This window comes from Alternaria ventricosa, assembly GCF_023758065.1.
Source record: "Alternaria ventricosa strain BMP 2768 chromosome Unknown scaffold_12, whole genome shotgun sequence".
Lineage (NCBI taxonomy): Eukaryota > Fungi > Ascomycota > Dothideomycetes > Pleosporales > Pleosporaceae > Alternaria > Alternaria ventricosa.
Window position 1 is genome coordinate 589,578 of NW_026055692.1, and position 16,697 is coordinate 606,274.

General features: G+C 50.9%; 7 protein-coding genes across 7 annotated transcripts; 4 read left to right on the top strand and 3 right to left on the bottom strand.

Annotated features, from left to right (window-relative positions):
• Positions 1-44: 44 nt before the first annotated feature.
• J4E93_007074 (uncharacterized protein) lies at positions 45-1,411 on the top strand (the record flags this gene model as incomplete). The annotated part of the gene is made up of 2 exons (XM_049344984.1): positions 45-133; positions 178-1,411. The coding sequence occupies 2 exons, from the start codon at positions 45-47 to the stop codon at positions 1,409-1,411; spliced, it is 1,323 nt and encodes a 440-aa protein (XP_049197909.1).
• A 1,308-nt stretch (positions 1,412-2,719) lies between these two features.
• J4E93_007075 (uncharacterized protein) lies at positions 2,720-3,129 on the bottom strand (the record flags this gene model as incomplete). Its single annotated transcript, XM_049344985.1, has 2 exons — positions 2,720-2,946; positions 3,000-3,129. The coding sequence occupies 2 exons, from the start codon at positions 3,127-3,129 to the stop codon at positions 2,720-2,722; spliced, it is 357 nt and encodes a 118-aa protein (XP_049197910.1).
• A 417-nt stretch (positions 3,130-3,546) lies between these two features.
• Positions 3,547-5,911, bottom strand: J4E93_007076 (uncharacterized protein; the record flags this gene model as incomplete). Its single annotated transcript, XM_049344986.1, has 4 exons — positions 3,547-3,803; positions 3,851-4,148; positions 4,196-5,329; positions 5,408-5,911. The coding sequence occupies 4 exons, from the start codon at positions 5,909-5,911 to the stop codon at positions 3,547-3,549; spliced, it is 2,193 nt and encodes a 730-aa protein (XP_049197911.1).
• A 2,797-nt stretch (positions 5,912-8,708) lies between these two features.
• J4E93_007077 (uncharacterized protein) lies at positions 8,709-9,651 on the top strand (the record flags this gene model as incomplete). Its single annotated transcript, XM_049344987.1, has 2 exons — positions 8,709-8,945; positions 8,992-9,651. 2 exons carry the CDS (start codon positions 8,709-8,711, stop codon positions 9,649-9,651), a joined length of 897 nt encoding a protein of 298 aa, XP_049197912.1.
• A 574-nt stretch (positions 9,652-10,225) lies between these two features.
• Positions 10,226-11,034, top strand: J4E93_007078 (uncharacterized protein; the record flags this gene model as incomplete). Its single annotated transcript, XM_049344988.1, has 2 exons — positions 10,226-10,293; positions 10,344-11,034. The coding sequence occupies 2 exons, from the start codon at positions 10,226-10,228 to the stop codon at positions 11,032-11,034; spliced, it is 759 nt and encodes a 252-aa protein (XP_049197913.1).
• A 207-nt stretch (positions 11,035-11,241) lies between these two features.
• Positions 11,242-12,299, bottom strand: J4E93_007079 (uncharacterized protein; the record flags this gene model as incomplete). Its single annotated transcript, XM_049344989.1, has 2 exons — positions 11,242-11,762; positions 11,813-12,299. The coding sequence occupies 2 exons, from the start codon at positions 12,297-12,299 to the stop codon at positions 11,242-11,244; spliced, it is 1,008 nt and encodes a 335-aa protein (XP_049197914.1).
• A 772-nt stretch (positions 12,300-13,071) lies between these two features.
• J4E93_007080 (uncharacterized protein) lies at positions 13,072-15,978 on the top strand (the record flags this gene model as incomplete). Its single annotated transcript, XM_049344990.1, has 1 exon — positions 13,072-15,978. The coding sequence occupies one exon, from the start codon at positions 13,072-13,074 to the stop codon at positions 15,976-15,978; it is 2,907 nt and encodes a 968-aa protein (XP_049197915.1).
• Between the last annotated feature and the right edge of the window lie 719 nt (positions 15,979-16,697).

A 16,697-nucleotide genomic window follows, 5' to 3' on the forward strand; every position in this document is an offset into this window, starting at 1 on the left:
TGTTCCGCCATGCGTAGTGTCGCAGTCTGCTGGTCTCTTTCACCATGACGGTCGCCCGCACCATCATCATCTTCACCATCACAGTGTCGCTGGTGACATTTGTAGCTTTCTTCGGACGACTGCCAGCTTTCAGGTATCTACATCCCTCCTACTCATCATCCCTTCTAACATTCCCAGAAACACGCCCATAGGCTTCCTTAACCGCCTCTTCCTCATCCACATCCCCTCCGCCTTCCGAAAGCTCGATCTCGCCCTCACCAATGGCTGCATTACCAATGGCGGCGCCCGCCTGGGCAACTACCTCATGCACGACAAGCACCCGCTGGTCGTCATCTTCTTCCTCGGCCTCGTAACCGCATGCGCGACGTTGTTCCTGCCCACGGTTTGGCACCTCATCCGACCGCATCACAAGCTCCTAGCCTTCGTTCTGCTGCCGCAGCCGTACATCTTCCTATATCTCAGCGCGAAAAGCAACACCCAGACATACATCACCACGCTCAATCATGCCGAGCAGATGCGACACTACCCGTACGACAGGGTGCTGTACTATCCGGGCACGCCATGCCGGACGTGCAAGTTCCTAAAGCCAGCGCGGAGCAAGCATTGCAGCATATGCAAGACATGCGTGTCGAGGATGGACCATCATTGCATATGGGTCAACAATTGCCTGGGTCGGGGGAATTACAAGTGGTTCCTAGCCCTGTTGCTATCCACCGGCATACTGATCGCGTACGGCGCATACCTGGCTTACTACAGCCTTTCGCCGTTGGTCCACAGACACTACCTGAAGTACGAAGGATGGTATAGATACAGCCCCAAGCAGGGCGTAAACACGAAGAGCTGGTTTGGTTACTTTGACAGGAAGACTCACTACTTCCTGATCTACACAACCATCTACCTCGACATGGGCGGTGTGCGCGGGTCTGGGGTCGGACTGCTGGCTCTTCTCACATGGCCGCTTCCGTTAGGCCTGCTCGCATACCACGTCTACCTGATATGGGCTGGCATGACTACGAACGAGAGCGCCAAGTGGGCAGACTGGCGAGATGACATGGCCGATGGTGTCGTTTTCCTGGGCCATAGGCGGGAGGATACCATGCAAGAATACCGCTCAGCAACACCTGCACGGGAACATACACATGCCTCCGCGCATTCTTCTTCGTCAACGTCACCCTTCCCGACTCCTCCGGAAACCCCGCCAGAAGACGAAGAGCCGCCAACCACCTGGCCGCTGGAAAGCAGACACATTCTCATCCGTACGCGAAATGGCCAACCGCCTAAAACACTTCCGAGCCGCATACAGTCAGTAGCTAGAGAAGATAGCTTTGAACGTGTTTGGAATCTGGCGGCGGTGGAGAATGTGTACGATTTGGGTTTCTGGGATAACATCGTTGAGGTGCTGTCGAACTGATGTATATTTGAAGTCGGATTGTTGTACAACCAAGATAAATGTTTCCATGGTTTTTGGCATGGCCGATCTTTGCACCTCTTGTCCTTGGGTCTATAAATTGCTCCTCGAACCTCCCACAACCCTTCTTCATTCCAACCTTCACAAAAAGAGCGGTTCAAATGCCGTTCGTCTTCGACCCATGACCTTCTCTCTCAAAATCTAAATGCTGAAGCACATCGCGCATGTTCTTGTGGCATTCTGAGAGCTTACTTTAGGCCGTTTTGGAGACGTGTTTCGCAGTTTCGATGTCTCAATGGTAAACAAGTATACCTCGACATAGTCTAGCTACACAATAACTCAAGAGCTCGCACATGTATAGTCTTTGGACTTTTACGGGCTTCCTTGCTTGAGTTACACATATCTGCTATCTCTCATAGCCATCAAATCATATACCGAAAATGGTTGTGCGATGTTACATGTTCTCGCCTTCTGTCTCGAGCCCGAAAGACTGCCGGTTATCGGAGCTTCGACGCGAGTATGAATATCTGCTCCGCCGCTGTCTTCGAGTCTTTACTCCTTCCTCAACTTTAAAGTTCGTGTTTCCAAAATCGACGAAAAAATCTTCTCATGTGCGAGAGTCTGGTTTGCGTTTTCGATGTCTCCGAAAGGCCACAACAACAGCTATATGTCTCGAGACTCCCGATGTCGAAAAGAACTTCTCAGGAAGCTCTTGTTTACAAAACCACCAAAACGATATCCTACTAGATTCATGTGTGTCGTCGTGCAATAGTATCCAAACTTTGCTGATGACTGGCGATGTCGATTTGGAGAGGAGGTGTATAAATACTGTCTATTGCGCCTTCTTCGAGCATTCGTCACTCTTCCTCCAACATCGAAAATCAGACAGTTCCAAAGTCGCTTGGAAACAGGTTCATGTGCGAGAGACTTGTTCTCGCGTTCGAAATTTCCAAAAAGCGGCGACATCACCACATGTTCTGAGAAGTTGGGAACGGTCCTACAGAAATCCTTTTTATATCATGTGTTACCCAAAACAACAAAAACTCGGCGCATTCGGTGTTATGAGCGAGCTGTTGTGTCACGATCAAAATAGGCGGCTATGATGGATCAACGATGGACAGATCTAATGCCTTCATTCGAATCTTGCAGCGAAAAGGTCTATGTGAGTCCGTTTTTCAGTCTAACACAACGTACCGTCGCGAAAAGCGGACAACGACAGAAGGCTGTGCTAAGATGATATTATTAGATAGATGTAAAGCTGCCGTAATAGCCTATGATAACAGCTTTAGCTAAGCGTGGCGCTATCCGGATTCAAGTCGCAGTCTTCGCTGGTGTGCTTGGAAACTTGTCCTCACGATTCCCATGTCTGAAAGCCCATGTTGATTCGTCCATGCCGTTATGCGCAGCAGTCATGTATTTGCGGAAAGCCGAAGACATCTGCACGACTTGCCTGAGGCGGCCCTCAGTCACCTTTGGTGGCTTTCTACTCTTGTCCTTCTTGGCTTCAAAGACCGCTAGGGCGACGGCGGTTTGGAAGGCTACGGTACGACTCGTCAGTCACACGTTTCAGTATACACATCAAGCGACTCACCGTTTCGAATTTCTCGTCCGTTCCACTCTAGCTCCTGTACCTCTCTGCTCTTAACGTAGCTCTTCGCGTCATATTCGTAGAGTATTTCTCGTCCGCCGCGCTCGTGATCATCGCGGAGCTTCCTGAACATATTGTCCCATATCTTGCCACGCGAGTCGTTCGTTAGCTTGTCATACCCGAGTGAGAGATGGATGCGCGACATAAAGGCCTCGTCGAATTGACCAACACGATTCGTCGTCAAGAAAAATATGCCTTCGAAATAATCAAGAGCTCTGAGAAATACTGTAATGACAATTAGCGACCGTCAGCAGACGTGGTGAGAAGCTTGCCTGATACGATGCTGTTCCGCTTCAGGTCGTGTATCGTTCGCTGCTCGAGATACACGTCTGCTTCGTCCAGTAGCACTATAGCGCCCCAGTCACTAGCATCTTTGAAGAAACGGAGAAGACTCCTTTCCAAAGCTTCAGGCTCATGGCCCAGGTCAGCTGCAGTGATGCTAAGGAGCGGTCGTCGCGTATACTCTGCAACAGTTTCTGGGACACGTTAATCATTGTAAACCGACAACATGATACGGTAACACACCAGCTGTGAGCGTTTTGCCAGTTCCAGGAGGCCCGTGCAAAAGTATGATCTGCCCCTCGCCTTTTCCACGTATAAAGTCCCCGCTAAACCGATCGGGGTCGCTATCTGTATAGATCTGGGCCATGGCCTTGATCAACTCTTTGTTGTTATGATCTATGACCAGTCTGTCGATCGCTGTTTCGACCAGCTCAGGCTCTTCCAAGCCTTCGACAGCTAGCAAGTCTAGTGTACAGTTAGCAACTTTAGGGCGACAAAGATGGCGAGCATACCATAAGTGCGCTCTTTCAGCATGAAGGCATAAACATGCGATGTCATGAGCATGTATTGATGGTCAGAGATCAGATCAGGGCTCTTTGGCTGAATCACATGATAATCGCCGAATCGTTCCTTATCGTGACTCTCTTGCGATGTCTTCAACTCTTCACATTGGTAGCATTCGCAGCTCGCCACGCGAATAGATGCTTTTATGTGGCCTGTGAAGTCCCTCGGTGTATGGTGGCCATCGCTGAAGTCGCAGAAATTCCAGGGCGTCTTCTCGTGTGCAACAACAACACGTGCTCGTTTGTACTGCATACTGTCAGTTGTTTATATCGTAAGCGTCATGATGCAGCTACCTCTATACCCTTTGCTAAGCCCCGGCCAGAGTACTGCAAGAAGCTTGGTTGGCTCGTGTATTTGAGATACCTCTTGCCTCGTCCTACCAACTCCTGCCTGAGTCTACCGTCGTCGAAGTTGTCGTTATACTCAACGGGAAATACGGGCAAACTTTTCACGTCCCTCTCGTTGTCGAAAACTGGAACATGTACACGTCGACTCTCAGGAAATGCATTTGTCCCATCACACGCCAGGTTCCATACGGAGACTTCGTAGTCGCGATTGATCGCTTTTCCATCGATCTGGGTGACGCCTCCGCTGACTGCATGCACAATATACGCGTTCATAAGTCCATCTTCTTCACGCACATACACATCAGTACCCGGTTTTAGGAGTAACCAGTATGACGCGAAAGTAGTGACTGACACCTTTTCGCGGCGGGCAGAGGCATGTTTCTCGAAGGGTATATCTCGCTGCAAGCTCAGATAGTCAAGCATTAAGTCAATGTGACAGTCTGCCCTCTCGTTGAAAGCTGCGGGGTGCTGAGCACGTAAGTCGCTCTTACCAGCCCGGTATCGTATCAGATCGTCCATGTGATGGTAAAGATCCTTATATGGGTAGTTGAACTCGCCCATACCTACACCGAACTCCTCTCCATGAGGAGATTCTGACGCGTATTCGATCACCGACTTGAGTATGTTCAGTAGATATGACGAATTGATCTTCAGGCTAATCTCTTTCACTTGATCGAGGGGCCCTAGCTTAGCTCTCGCTTGCTCACCGGCGTCCTTATCATTTGCCCGGTAACGTGGAGTCTGAATGGTCCTCAATTCTTCCAGTGCGGGCATCGCTGTATCACCGTGGATAGTCTCTACCTCCATTGGGGCGTCATATGTGCGCTCGTCAACGAAGCATCCATCCTTGTCTTTTGGACTGACTTCCAAGTAGGTGACAGTATACCGCAACTGATCTTGGTAATCCAGTGGAGGCTGTTGTGGGACGCGAGAGGAGAATACCGAGAATGCGACGCTCATTCCGTGTTGGATAACTGAGTCCCACGTTTCAGAGGAGATTAGGCCATGGCCTACCTTTCGAATAGTGATGTTATTCCAGTTTATGTCGTTCAGTGCATTGTGATCGTTGCAGTAATACATCTTTAGTAAAACTAAGACCACCTGGTATACTGAGTCAGGCGTGCAACACGAAATTTATAGAAAATGGGATCTTCATACCTCCCATGAGTAACACGCTATCCAAGGAATGACGTAGTAGTCCGAATCTTCAAATCTTGCGCTGATATGCCGAGGTACACCCGCCGACAAGTCGAAGCACGGTTCATTCTTCATCCCAGCTTCGGTGGCAGCCTGGATAGCTCTGTTGACATGATCCATCGGAGCTTCAAATGTGATATCGTCATCAGTTTCTTGTTCGTGATCCTCTTCGCCTAGCTCCTCGGTTACTTCTTCGGCTTCCTCGTCCTGAGAGTTCGCATCTCCAGCACTGTTGTTCTCGGAGCAGGCTTCCATGACTTCTTCGGATTGGCTGTTGCATTGTTGGATATCGTCAGTAGTATCACCGCTGGGAGATTTCGGTCGGTCGTGCTTCGGGTCTTTGGAATAGTTGTCAGCAATAGACTCGTCTCCAGCAACTGCGACGAGAACAGATTCCGGGAAAGGCTTTCTTGGTGGCTCAGCACAGACGTTAGAAGGCAGCGAGCTGGGCTTGGCCGTCGCCATGATGGAAAAGAGCAGAATCGTGATAGTGTCGTAAAGAACCCCAAATCTAACGGTTGCGTGGTCGTAATTAAGCCAAGGTTGCCCCATCAGGGTCCTGCCGCCGGGTGGGCGTTCCTGAGTGGTTTTCAAAACCGGTCAGCCTATTTTAGATGGTCATGCGTAGTTATACGGGAGAATGCATGACGCGGGCAGTGAAGGAGGACAAGAAAACGGATGCTACTCGAGTTCCCGTCATCCTAGCTCAGATCAGCGCTTGTATCACGATAAGGATAGACTGTACTTCTTGTTCAACAATGAAGCCACGTACGTCGTGACTAATGCATGGGTATCCAACGTGTTACTGCTTCTCAGCTGTGAAGCGACGCAGGCCATTGCAGATTGTGTGACCTTTTGTTAAGATTACACGAGTGCGAGTGAGGCGCAGGGCTTCAACAAGCCTTTAGATCTTCTGCCTGCATCATATCCAGCTGGACTGATCTTCATAGGGTCGTGGTTGAATCTCATTATCGGCAGATGGCGTCGAATACTGCTTCTAATCGAATCGAAGCTGAAGCTCTTCAAGGACAAACGCTGGTGCGGCGATTTACAAACACGCTGCCAGGGGAATCGACCCTCGAGCTTGCGACCATTAGGGTACAGCATGCGCAGGACGCTGCAGAGGAGCAGGTTTTTGAGGCTCGGGCGCGGGCACTGTACAAAGACGACGAGAAAGAGTGAGCTTGTCTTCTGTTCGTGCATCTACTGGTACTAACAGAATTAGCGATTACGGCTTCCATACTATCGAAACGGAGAGACTTGCACTTCTTGAAACATGCAAATTGTTCGAGATCCCAGAACCACCATCGCGATTAGCAAAACTCGGATTGAAACGCAAAGCGGCTCGGGCGAGAGCCAATGAGGCGATTCAGGGTATGGCGACCCATGGATTCGATGACTTGTGCAACTACGTTCGTGATCTTGAAAACACATGGAGGAGCAAGGAAGGATCGGTACGATAGCCAGATAAACTGCGCCGTAATGCTCACCTTACTAATTATACCAACAAGTTCGCTCGTCGATTTCGCGGCCTCTGCCAAGGACTGGAAGCCCACAAGAACGTGTTCACAATCTTCCCTTCGCACAACAGCTACGCCTCTGTGCTTTCTGGTAGCCTTATGCTCATCATTGAGGCAGCTGTCAACCACGACGAGATTGCCGACTGCCTTTCGGAGTATGTCATTCACATAACCGAGATAGCAGTTCATACAGCAGATCTTGTGTTGTTGGTACAGACACGCCGGATGCGCGAGCTGTATTCCAGACTTTACGCGCAAGTCTTCCTCTTCTATCGCGAGGCTATGCAATGGTATATGGAGTCGCAAACCGCCCGCTTTTTCAAGAGTTTCAACAACAAGTTGAAGCAAGGGTACGAACAAGCGATAGCAAGAATCGAGAGAGAAGTAACGATGATGTACAGGGTAGCGCAGACTGCCCAACTAGCCAACTCACTGGTCGCGAATACGGAGCAGAAGCGAAACGGTGAGCGTCTGCTTCTTCAGCTACAGCAAAACTCGGAGCTTCTCGACATGTATGACATAGGACAGAACTCACGAAACTTACTCCTGAGTGGGTACGAGAGATCATGTATCGAATTCGGGGCTGAAGGAGATGATCATAAAGAGGAGCAGCTCGCACATCTTGATGATTCCATGTCGCCGAGGGAAGTTGAGTTGAAAGCCAGCTTGGTAAATCGTTGTGAAGTGAGGAAACTCGTCCCTGGTCTAGAGGACTTCTGTGTAGGGACCGAAGGCCGTTCGTTTTGTGACGATAACAAATGCTGGATATCTGGCGTTCAAAGAACGTTCAAACACCACGCCTGGGAGGATGCAGAGGCCGTGTCATCTACGCTCTGGGTTTCAGGCCTGGAAGTATCGCATAATGGCATATCCAGCTCTCGCGCGTTTGCGATGAACATATTAGCTGTAGCGTGGGAGGCGGGATTACCGACAGTTTCGCACTTCTGTGAGAGACCTCGCACTGCAACACGCGCAGACCGAGAACTGGAGAAAGTCGGTCTGATCGGGCTGGTGTATAGCCTGATATCTCAGCTGTTGCAGTTCCAATTCGACGAGGACACTTTCGAAGTGTCCCAAGACATTGTATGCAAATTGAATGGCTCGGATGAAAGCTGGCCGGCAGCTATCGCGTTATTCTCAAGACTTTTGGCGGCGACTCCACATCTCAGCATATGCGTAATCGACAGTCTCAATGACCTCGCATTCGGAGCAGGTGCGCAGTGGTGCGATGTGTTCCTACGAGTACTGTTCGAGCACCAGAAGGCATCAGCAGGCACCTTCAGAATATTGCTTACCACTACCGGACAATCGCGGGTGCTCCAGGATCATGTGAAGATATCGGATCGAGTGTTTACTCAGACGGAAGCGCGGGAAGTAATTCGGGGTGGGCGTTGGTGCACGAGTCCAGAAAATTGAGGTGGTTGGACGCGTGGTGTTCGCGACGGAAGGTTCATTGGCGCGTTCTTGTGCCTCGGCAATAAAGGCTTGGCACCGATGGAACATGAGGTCATTTCCATCGTAAGTTTCCGTCATGTACCACATTTTGTGACCATCGTGAATGGTCGTTTCGAGGCTCCCAATGTTCGACGGGGATGTATGAGCTGACTACATCTATCTGTTGATGGGCTCGCAATATGTCATCCAGCTGTCTAAATTCATTATCTGCTCGTAGACTCACTACTTCTGTCGCTGTATCTTGTTTAAAGCCCTGCCACATCCTTCCGTTATCGACATCGCGCAACATGGCCTCTGCTTCAACAAATCAAAAGGCATCACGTCTTTACGATGGTAAACCTGCCTTCATCTACGGTACTGCTTGGAAGAAAGATCAAACGAAGAGGCTAGTCAAGGAAGCTCTCGCTCAAGGCTTCCGTCGCGTCGACACAGCTGCGCAACCACGACATTACCAGGAACCTTTGGTTGGTGAAGCGCTTCGTGAGGCGTTCGCTGAGGGCACACTTGAACGTGAACAGCTATACGTAGGTTCAACGAAGACCTGGTCTAGTTAATGCTTATGCGTCACAGTTACAAACAAAGTATACCACGCCTGCCGGCCAAGATCTGACCAACATGCCCTACGACCCTGAAGCGCCGCTGGACACCCAAATGCACACATCCGTCGCATCATCATTGAGAAACCTACGATACAACGAGTCAGATGATGAATCATACGTTGACTGTTTACTTCTGCACTCTCCACTACCTACCATTGACCAAACACTGCAAGCCTGGAAACTGCTAGAGTCTTATGTGCCCGACAAGATCCGCTCCCTCGGCATCTCAAACGTCAGCCTCCCCATTCTCCAAGCCATCCACGAGAATGCCACAATAAAGCCGTCGGTCGTTCAGAATCGCTTCTACCCTCAGACGCGCTACGATGTACCGTTGCGCGCCTTCTGCCGAGAACACGACATCATGTACCAGTCCTTCTGGACTTTGACCGGCAATCCTTCTCTAATCAGATCCGAGCCGGTTACTGCGTTGGCTCAAGTAGCGGGTGTCGGACTGCCTGTTGCGCTTTACGCTCTGGTCATGGATCAAGGAGTTGTGGTGCTCAATGGAACTACTTCGAGTGATCATATGCGGGCGGATCTGGAGGGTATTGACAAGGTGCGTGACTGGGCGCTGTCACAACCTGACAAGTTCAAGCCTATTAGCGAGGCCTTCAGGTCACTGCTCGTATGATAGGAAGTATTGTCATCAATAGGAGCGTACTACACGTGCAATGTCTGTCATCCAAGAGCAAAGTTACCTCGAGTCGTCAAACGTATGTCGCGCAGTACTCGGTCTCAGCAAGGCGATCTGAGCCATCATGTTGACCGCTCTATATGGTCCTCAACAAAAGGCACTCACTCTTCTCCTCCGAATCGCCCTGGAGGTTTGTCGCAGAAGAGACACGTGCCTCGAGACTTAGTTGCCTAGACGATGCAAACAGCTCCCAGCTCGGTACGCACTGACCCCCACTGACGACTTTGGTCAAACAAACGGTCGTTGAGCTTTCGTCCACCTTTGCCGCACACCAGAACCTCTGACTACTGACAATTGCCGTGACGAAGGAGATTGAGCCTACTAAGCAAGCAGAACACTTCTACTCGACAAGCACAAAAAGTATGCTCAGCATATCGACTCCACGGCGCAACGCCGATGATGATCCCAGTCATGCATACATGCTCTCCGCTTTGGAGAAACTGTAGCGGCTGGTATCATCATGAATTTGAACCTAACGAGATGAACTAGTACCAAAGCTTCAGAAGCAAAGATGGCAGCCACCAAGCCACGCAACGAGGTGGAACTTCGAATGTACCCGAAAGGAGTCTTCTTCCAGTCGTAAGATACAAGTCATCACATCCATCAGGAAGGGAACTAACATACAACAGGTTCTTGAGACTCGTATGTGACGACGCCAGCCCAGGCTGGTGCTCAGAGCTCACCTCGAAGATGGTGCACCAGTTACCTCGGGAACTCCGCGACATCATCTACACGTACATCCTCGAGAGCCGGTGCATCAACCGTCAGCATCAAGTGCTCATGGTCAACAGTCCTGCGGACTGGAATCTTGCAGAGTTCACTAGCAACGACAAGGAGTTCCCTGTCAGGAGATGTACCATCAAAGGCGTTGAGATTCCACATTTCGCAGTATACGAACACGTCCACGAGACCTACCGAATTGAGTTAGCAGAGACTCTCTACCGTACCAAACTTCTACGGGTGGCAAGCATGTATGAGCTCAAGTTCATACTGAACTACGACGTTCTTTTGACTAGCTGTGATCCGAAGGAGCATATCCGCCACATTCAAATCGAGCTTAAATTCGACTGCGGCACCAAGACTCAAGCTCAATACGCCAAGCAACTTGAACCCTTGTGGTACCTCCGTCATATCAAACACCTCGAGGGACTGAAAGTCGGATTTCTCGTCCACTTCATATACGATGACGTCATTCCGCTTCTGGAGGAAGCCACAGCACCGTTGGTTCAGCATTTGGTATCGGAAGGTGCGAGAGTGGGTTGGTACAAGAAGGGAAGGGGTAACAATGCACCAAGCAAACTTGGAAATGGCACCGCATAATGCAGCTGGGAACCTATGATTGACCATTTCGCGTCAAAATGGGAAGAGATTGAACACCATAGAGCCTACATCAACGTCAACTCAGCTATTTTGCATGTTTGTATCTTGATGTAGTCTGCAAATCTGCGTAGGGCTTTGCGTGTATAAGGTATTTCTTAGCATGAATGCGGCACTTGATCGATAGCTAGAAGGCAACTAGTCGTATACTCAGACCCCTCCGCCCCACCCCAACACAACATACACTATCAGACCCAATACTGCATCCCATCCCAGAGCTTTCACTGCATATCCGCCGTTTACTAAAGATCCCACGACGCTGCCAGGCGTGAGATCCTTCCTCATCATCGCCGCATTTGCAACCGCAAATCCACCAGAAACAGTAATACATTTAACAACATCCGCATCCCTCAAGCTCATAGCCGAAAAGTGGGGAAGTAACAAAATGGCGTGAGTAACAAGAAGTAGACCGCTGAAGACTGAGTTGGATCGTAGAGCTGGAAGTGCGAGTAGAGCCGCGTTGAGAAGAATGTTCGGGATTTGCAGTGTTGCTATAGGCTTGCGATGTTTGGGCGTAGCATCGGGTTTAGCTGCTCCTTTTGCGACTGCAATATCCGGAGATGAAAGATGGAGTTGGATCAGGAACAGCGAAACTGTAAAAGATATGGGTAGGATCTGGCCGAGCAAGATGTAGGTGCGCACCATCGACGTGTCGTATCTGCGCGTTCTCGCTACATGTACATTAGCATCCACTCACACATATGCATCGAACGCTGCTTACCCTTCTGCGCCATATAAATATTCCAAAACCACGTCGCCAGAATCGCAGCCTGCGTCCACATCGCGTTCGGCGCGTCTTTGACCAGATCCTGCGCAAAATCTTGGAATAAAGTCGATTCTAACATCCATCTCTTCACCTGATCCGCACTGACATTACTGAAGCTCCGGCTCTCATCTCCGCTCCATTCCAGGTAGTGCGTGATCAGGAACATGAGCATGTGGTAGGACAATGTCGCGAAGCTGATCGAAGCAAGGAACGCGTAGATCTTGATGTGGCGCGCTCGCGCTGCCTTTGCTGCATTGAGCTTCTCATCTTTTGACGGGCTAGAAGTGTTGAATATGGCCGAGTACTGAGAGTAGAGCGAGTAGCTGATCTTGATGGTCGCGTAAAGTGCTGCGACGATGTAAGAGAGGAAGATGGTGGTGCCGATGTAGCTGTTGGGTGGTGTGGCGTAATACACCAGCGCGTCGTACCCAGGGATTTCCATCTTGCGTGTCTATGCTGGCGAGGTATTATTGCTGGAAAAACAGCACCAGAGAAATTAATGGGCGACGTATATATCATTGCGGCCAGACGCGAGGTTTCAAAAGTGTGCGATGATGCCTGACGTCATGACACAGTTGGTGTCTGAGAAATCGGGCGACGCGACACTTCGGCGTCTCTCTCCTCCGTCAACCCACACGCGCGACATCACGAAATGCGGTCGCGTTCATCTTTGCGCGCTGTGTAGGAGTCATCGTTCCAGCCATCTCTCGCCTTGCTTGATGGTTCCGCCGGGCCGCCCCCAGAATCTAGGATGCCTGACTACCTAGTCCAGGTAGCCGTGGAGGCTGCAACGCAGCACAAACTAACAACTCAACGATGTTACGCGGCATGTAGCCGTCAGAGTGTGGGATGCGACTCATTCTGCGAGCTTTGAAAATCTCGAATGGTCGAATGAAACAAGTACTAACTGTAACGTACTTACCAAAAGAGAAGTGCTCGTCAATGGGAACAGCTTCAAACGAGTTATGGGGCTCTCAACACCATAATCCGGACCCTTTTGATGGTACGATCCCCGCAGTTTGTGACTCATGAGCTCGAAGTTTGGCACGACCATTGGGGGCCTATCATACCTCAGCGGTAGGGACTTCCCCACCCAAGGTTGTAACAGGCAGCAGCCGGCCGGTCAAGTATATCAGGAGCGCGCGCGCTGTTTCCTGACAGACACCAAAAACATTAACTCTCATCTCCCCAAACCTCGAACAAGAACAGAAACGATGCGCCACGTGTGCGGTTGTTACATCTCCCATCCCGGAACGCGGGAGCGAACATACCTCCCCCAGATTAAGGTTGACGCACACACGACGATTATCTCCACGGCCGCCCGCACCACCTTGACGCAGACATTCGTGAACCGGTCCAAGGAGCCATTGGATGAGATCCGATACGCCTTTCCGTTGTTCGATGGCGTCAGCGTTGTCGAGTTCTTCTGCCAAATCGGCGAGCGTACCATCTACGGCCTAGTCAAGGACAAGAACGAAGCCAAGAAGACCTACAAAAAGGCCAAGGAGAGAGGCGAAGCCGCAGCGCTGCTTGAACAACTAGATGAGGCGGCGGATGTCTTCTCAACTGCCATCAGCAACATCCCCGGAGGCGCATCTGTGCATGTGTCCATCAAATATATCCAAGAGCTGAAGCACGATGCCGAAGTCAATGGAATTCGTCTTACCATCCCTACGTCTATCTCACCCCGTTACGGATCCTATCCCGGAAAGCTCCAAGAGACATCTGCGGAAACTGATTCGAAGGGCATCTCCATTACCGTGGATGTCAAGATGGCACAAGGTGTTCCCATCAAGAAGGTCATCTCGCCATCACATCCCATCGAAGTAACGCTTGGGTCGCTCTCAACAAGTACCATCGATGAGGATGCCTTGCTCTCGCAAGGTTCAGCCACGCTTTCCCTAGGTACCACAGGCCTAGACAAGGACTTCGTGTTACAGGTGGTTGCAAAAGACGTCGGCGTACCTCAGGCGATCTTGGAGACTCACCCGACGCTCCCCAATCAGCGAGCATTGATGACCACACTGGTACCGAAGTTCAATCTCAAGTCGCAGAAGCCCGAGATCATCTTCATTGCGGATCGATCGGGTAGCATGGGCGGCCAGATCCCCACGCTGGTGTCGGCACTGAAGGTCTTCTTGAAATCGATCCCTATCGGCTGCATGTTCAACATCTGTTCATTCGGTAGCAACTACTCCTTTCTTTGGAAACAGAGTCAGTTGTATGGCCAAGATACACTGGAGGAGGCTATTCGACATGTAGAAGCGTTCGGGGCCGATTTTGGCGGGACCGAGACACTCGATGCGGTCAAGGCCTGTTTCGAAGCTCGCAACACCGAACTTCCTACCGAGCTCATGCTACTTACCGATGGCGACATTTGGGCTCAAGACCAGCTGTTCGACTACGTCTTCAAGAACACGAAGAATGGCAACGTCCGTGTCTTCCCCATCGGTATAGGTGGAGGTGTGTCTAGTGCGCTCATTGAAGGCGTCGCGAGGGCCGGGAGAGGCTTCGCTCAGATGGTTGCAGATAACGAAAAGCTTGATAGCAAGATTGTTCGCATGCTGAAGGGTGCACTCACCCCTCATATCCAGGATTACAGTCTCGAAGTCAAATACGAAGATGACAGCGTCGAGTCTGTTGCCGACAACCTTCGTATTAACCTTCATATGGACAACGATAACGACGAAAAGCAAACGAAAGTCCCAGACACCGACGCGAAGCCCATCTCGCTCTATAATCCGGACGTAGTGGAAGAGCATCCCAAGGACGGCGAGTCAAAGGACATCTTCGCGGGTCTTCCGGAGCTAAAGCGCCCAACGCTTTTGCAGACACCCCACGAGATACCAGCGCTCTTTCCGTTCAACCGTACCTGTGTCTATCTCCTCATGTCTCCAGAGTCATCACACCTGCAACCAAAGAGTGTTGTTCTCAAAGGCACCTCACCCCAAGGCCCATTGGAGCTAGAGATTCCAGTAGAAGTACGCAACGAGGCCGACGAGATGATTCACCAGCTTGCTGCCCGCAAAGCAACACAGGAGCTCGAAGAGGGTCATGGATGGCTATCTGAAGCTACCGTTGGCGATACTGACGTCCTGTTCCAAATGAAGTATAGCTCTCAGTATCTGTTGCTTCAGAGACGCGAGGCTGTCCGTCTTGGAGTGGAGTTCCAGGTCGGCGGCAAGCACTGTTCATTTGTAGCCGTAGAGTCTAACGAGACCGAAATCGCCGAAAAACGTCAAAAAGCTCTGGAATCGACAGTGAAACGGACTGATCTAGCGGATGACGATGACTGGGAGGTCCTGGAGCATGGCCAAGCATGCAGATCACCGATTACCACTTCGTATGGTGGCGATACACGATTTGCCAGTGGACCTACATCTGCGTCGGCGAAGTCTGGATCCTTCGCTATGTTCCGTGGAGGCTACGGCGGCGGCCCCTTTGCCCGTACTGGCGGCGGGCGAGGCGGCGGAGGCGGACAAGGCGGGCACTTCCAAGCTAGAAGGATGGCTGCTGGCCCTGCACTATTTGGCATGAACAGCACAGTGGATGACGCCGGCTCAGACGAAGACATGGGCTTTGGATGTTTCGAGAAAGCCAGTGCAGCACCCATGGCTCATCCTGGCCAACCGTCAGCGCTGCGCACATTATCTCCTGCGCAAGTATTAGAGTCAACGGGTCGGTCGGGTTCGAAACGGTCGAGTCGGTCGGCCATGGGTCCCTCTTTCTCTCCGCCACAAAGGCACAAAGTACAGGAAGAGACCGGCACCCTGCTCCAGCGCCTCATCGCACGACAGTCCTTTGAAGGGTCTTGGGAAGCCATCGATAAGCTTCCGTTCGATGAGATGAAGCTCGACCGCGACGCCGCTAGCTCATGTAACGCTCAACTCAACGAGCAGAACTCCGAACAGCTTCTGGCTACTGCAGTCGTAGTCCTGTTTCTGGAGAAGAAGATGCAGGACGAGGAGGAGACTTGGGAGTTGGTTGTTGAAAAGGCGCGCGCTTGGCTTGGAAGCAATGCGGCTGAGGATGTGCTTGCTCGGGTGTGGCAGTTGGCTGAGGATGTTGTTGCGAAGACTTCAACAACACCTCAGAGCATACACAAACGTTGGGTTGACTAAATTGTGAGATCTTATCGTTATGTAGGCTGCAGGCCTATTTGGTTTCTTGTTATACAAAGTAAGTCCTTTAAGGCCACGTGCTATCGCTCTGGCTGTCAGCACTGTAGCTAAGCTTATGATAGAAGCATGCACCATCGATTTCATTGCATCTGATTCACTACTACATGTTAACTTATCGATGTCTCCCCTCGCTCTTTGTGAACCATCAACGTGGAGCTAGACATGATGTCGCGTGACCCATCCTCTGTATACGCCTCATAGCGTCTTCGCAGCTTTGCATTCCATTCTTCCCCCAACATGTTCGCCCATCTCTCTGGTATTATGGGTATCGCTAGCGCGATAAGATACATCCCAGTGCGCGCGAAGTAGTTGTCACGTAGTTCTCGATAAGTCGCTGCGCAGTGCTCCATGTTCAGTGCGAGAACGATGAGGGGAATGGAAACGCTGAGAGAAATGCCGACTGTGAGGATGCATTAGCGAGAGGAGCCTTGACGAGAACGCCAACAGGGGAAAGCCACTTACATACTAGGCCGGTAACAATACCAAGCGGCCAGTTGGTCTCTCCAGTGATATTGTCTTTGGGGAAAGCGGCAATGCCGATCGCAAAAAAGGATGACATGAAGGACAGAGGAAGAAACACTATGGTCACGATTGTGAATACCAAGATTGTCTGTACATTGTAAGCTGGGCAGAGCGAGACAACATGGTGATTTCCTACA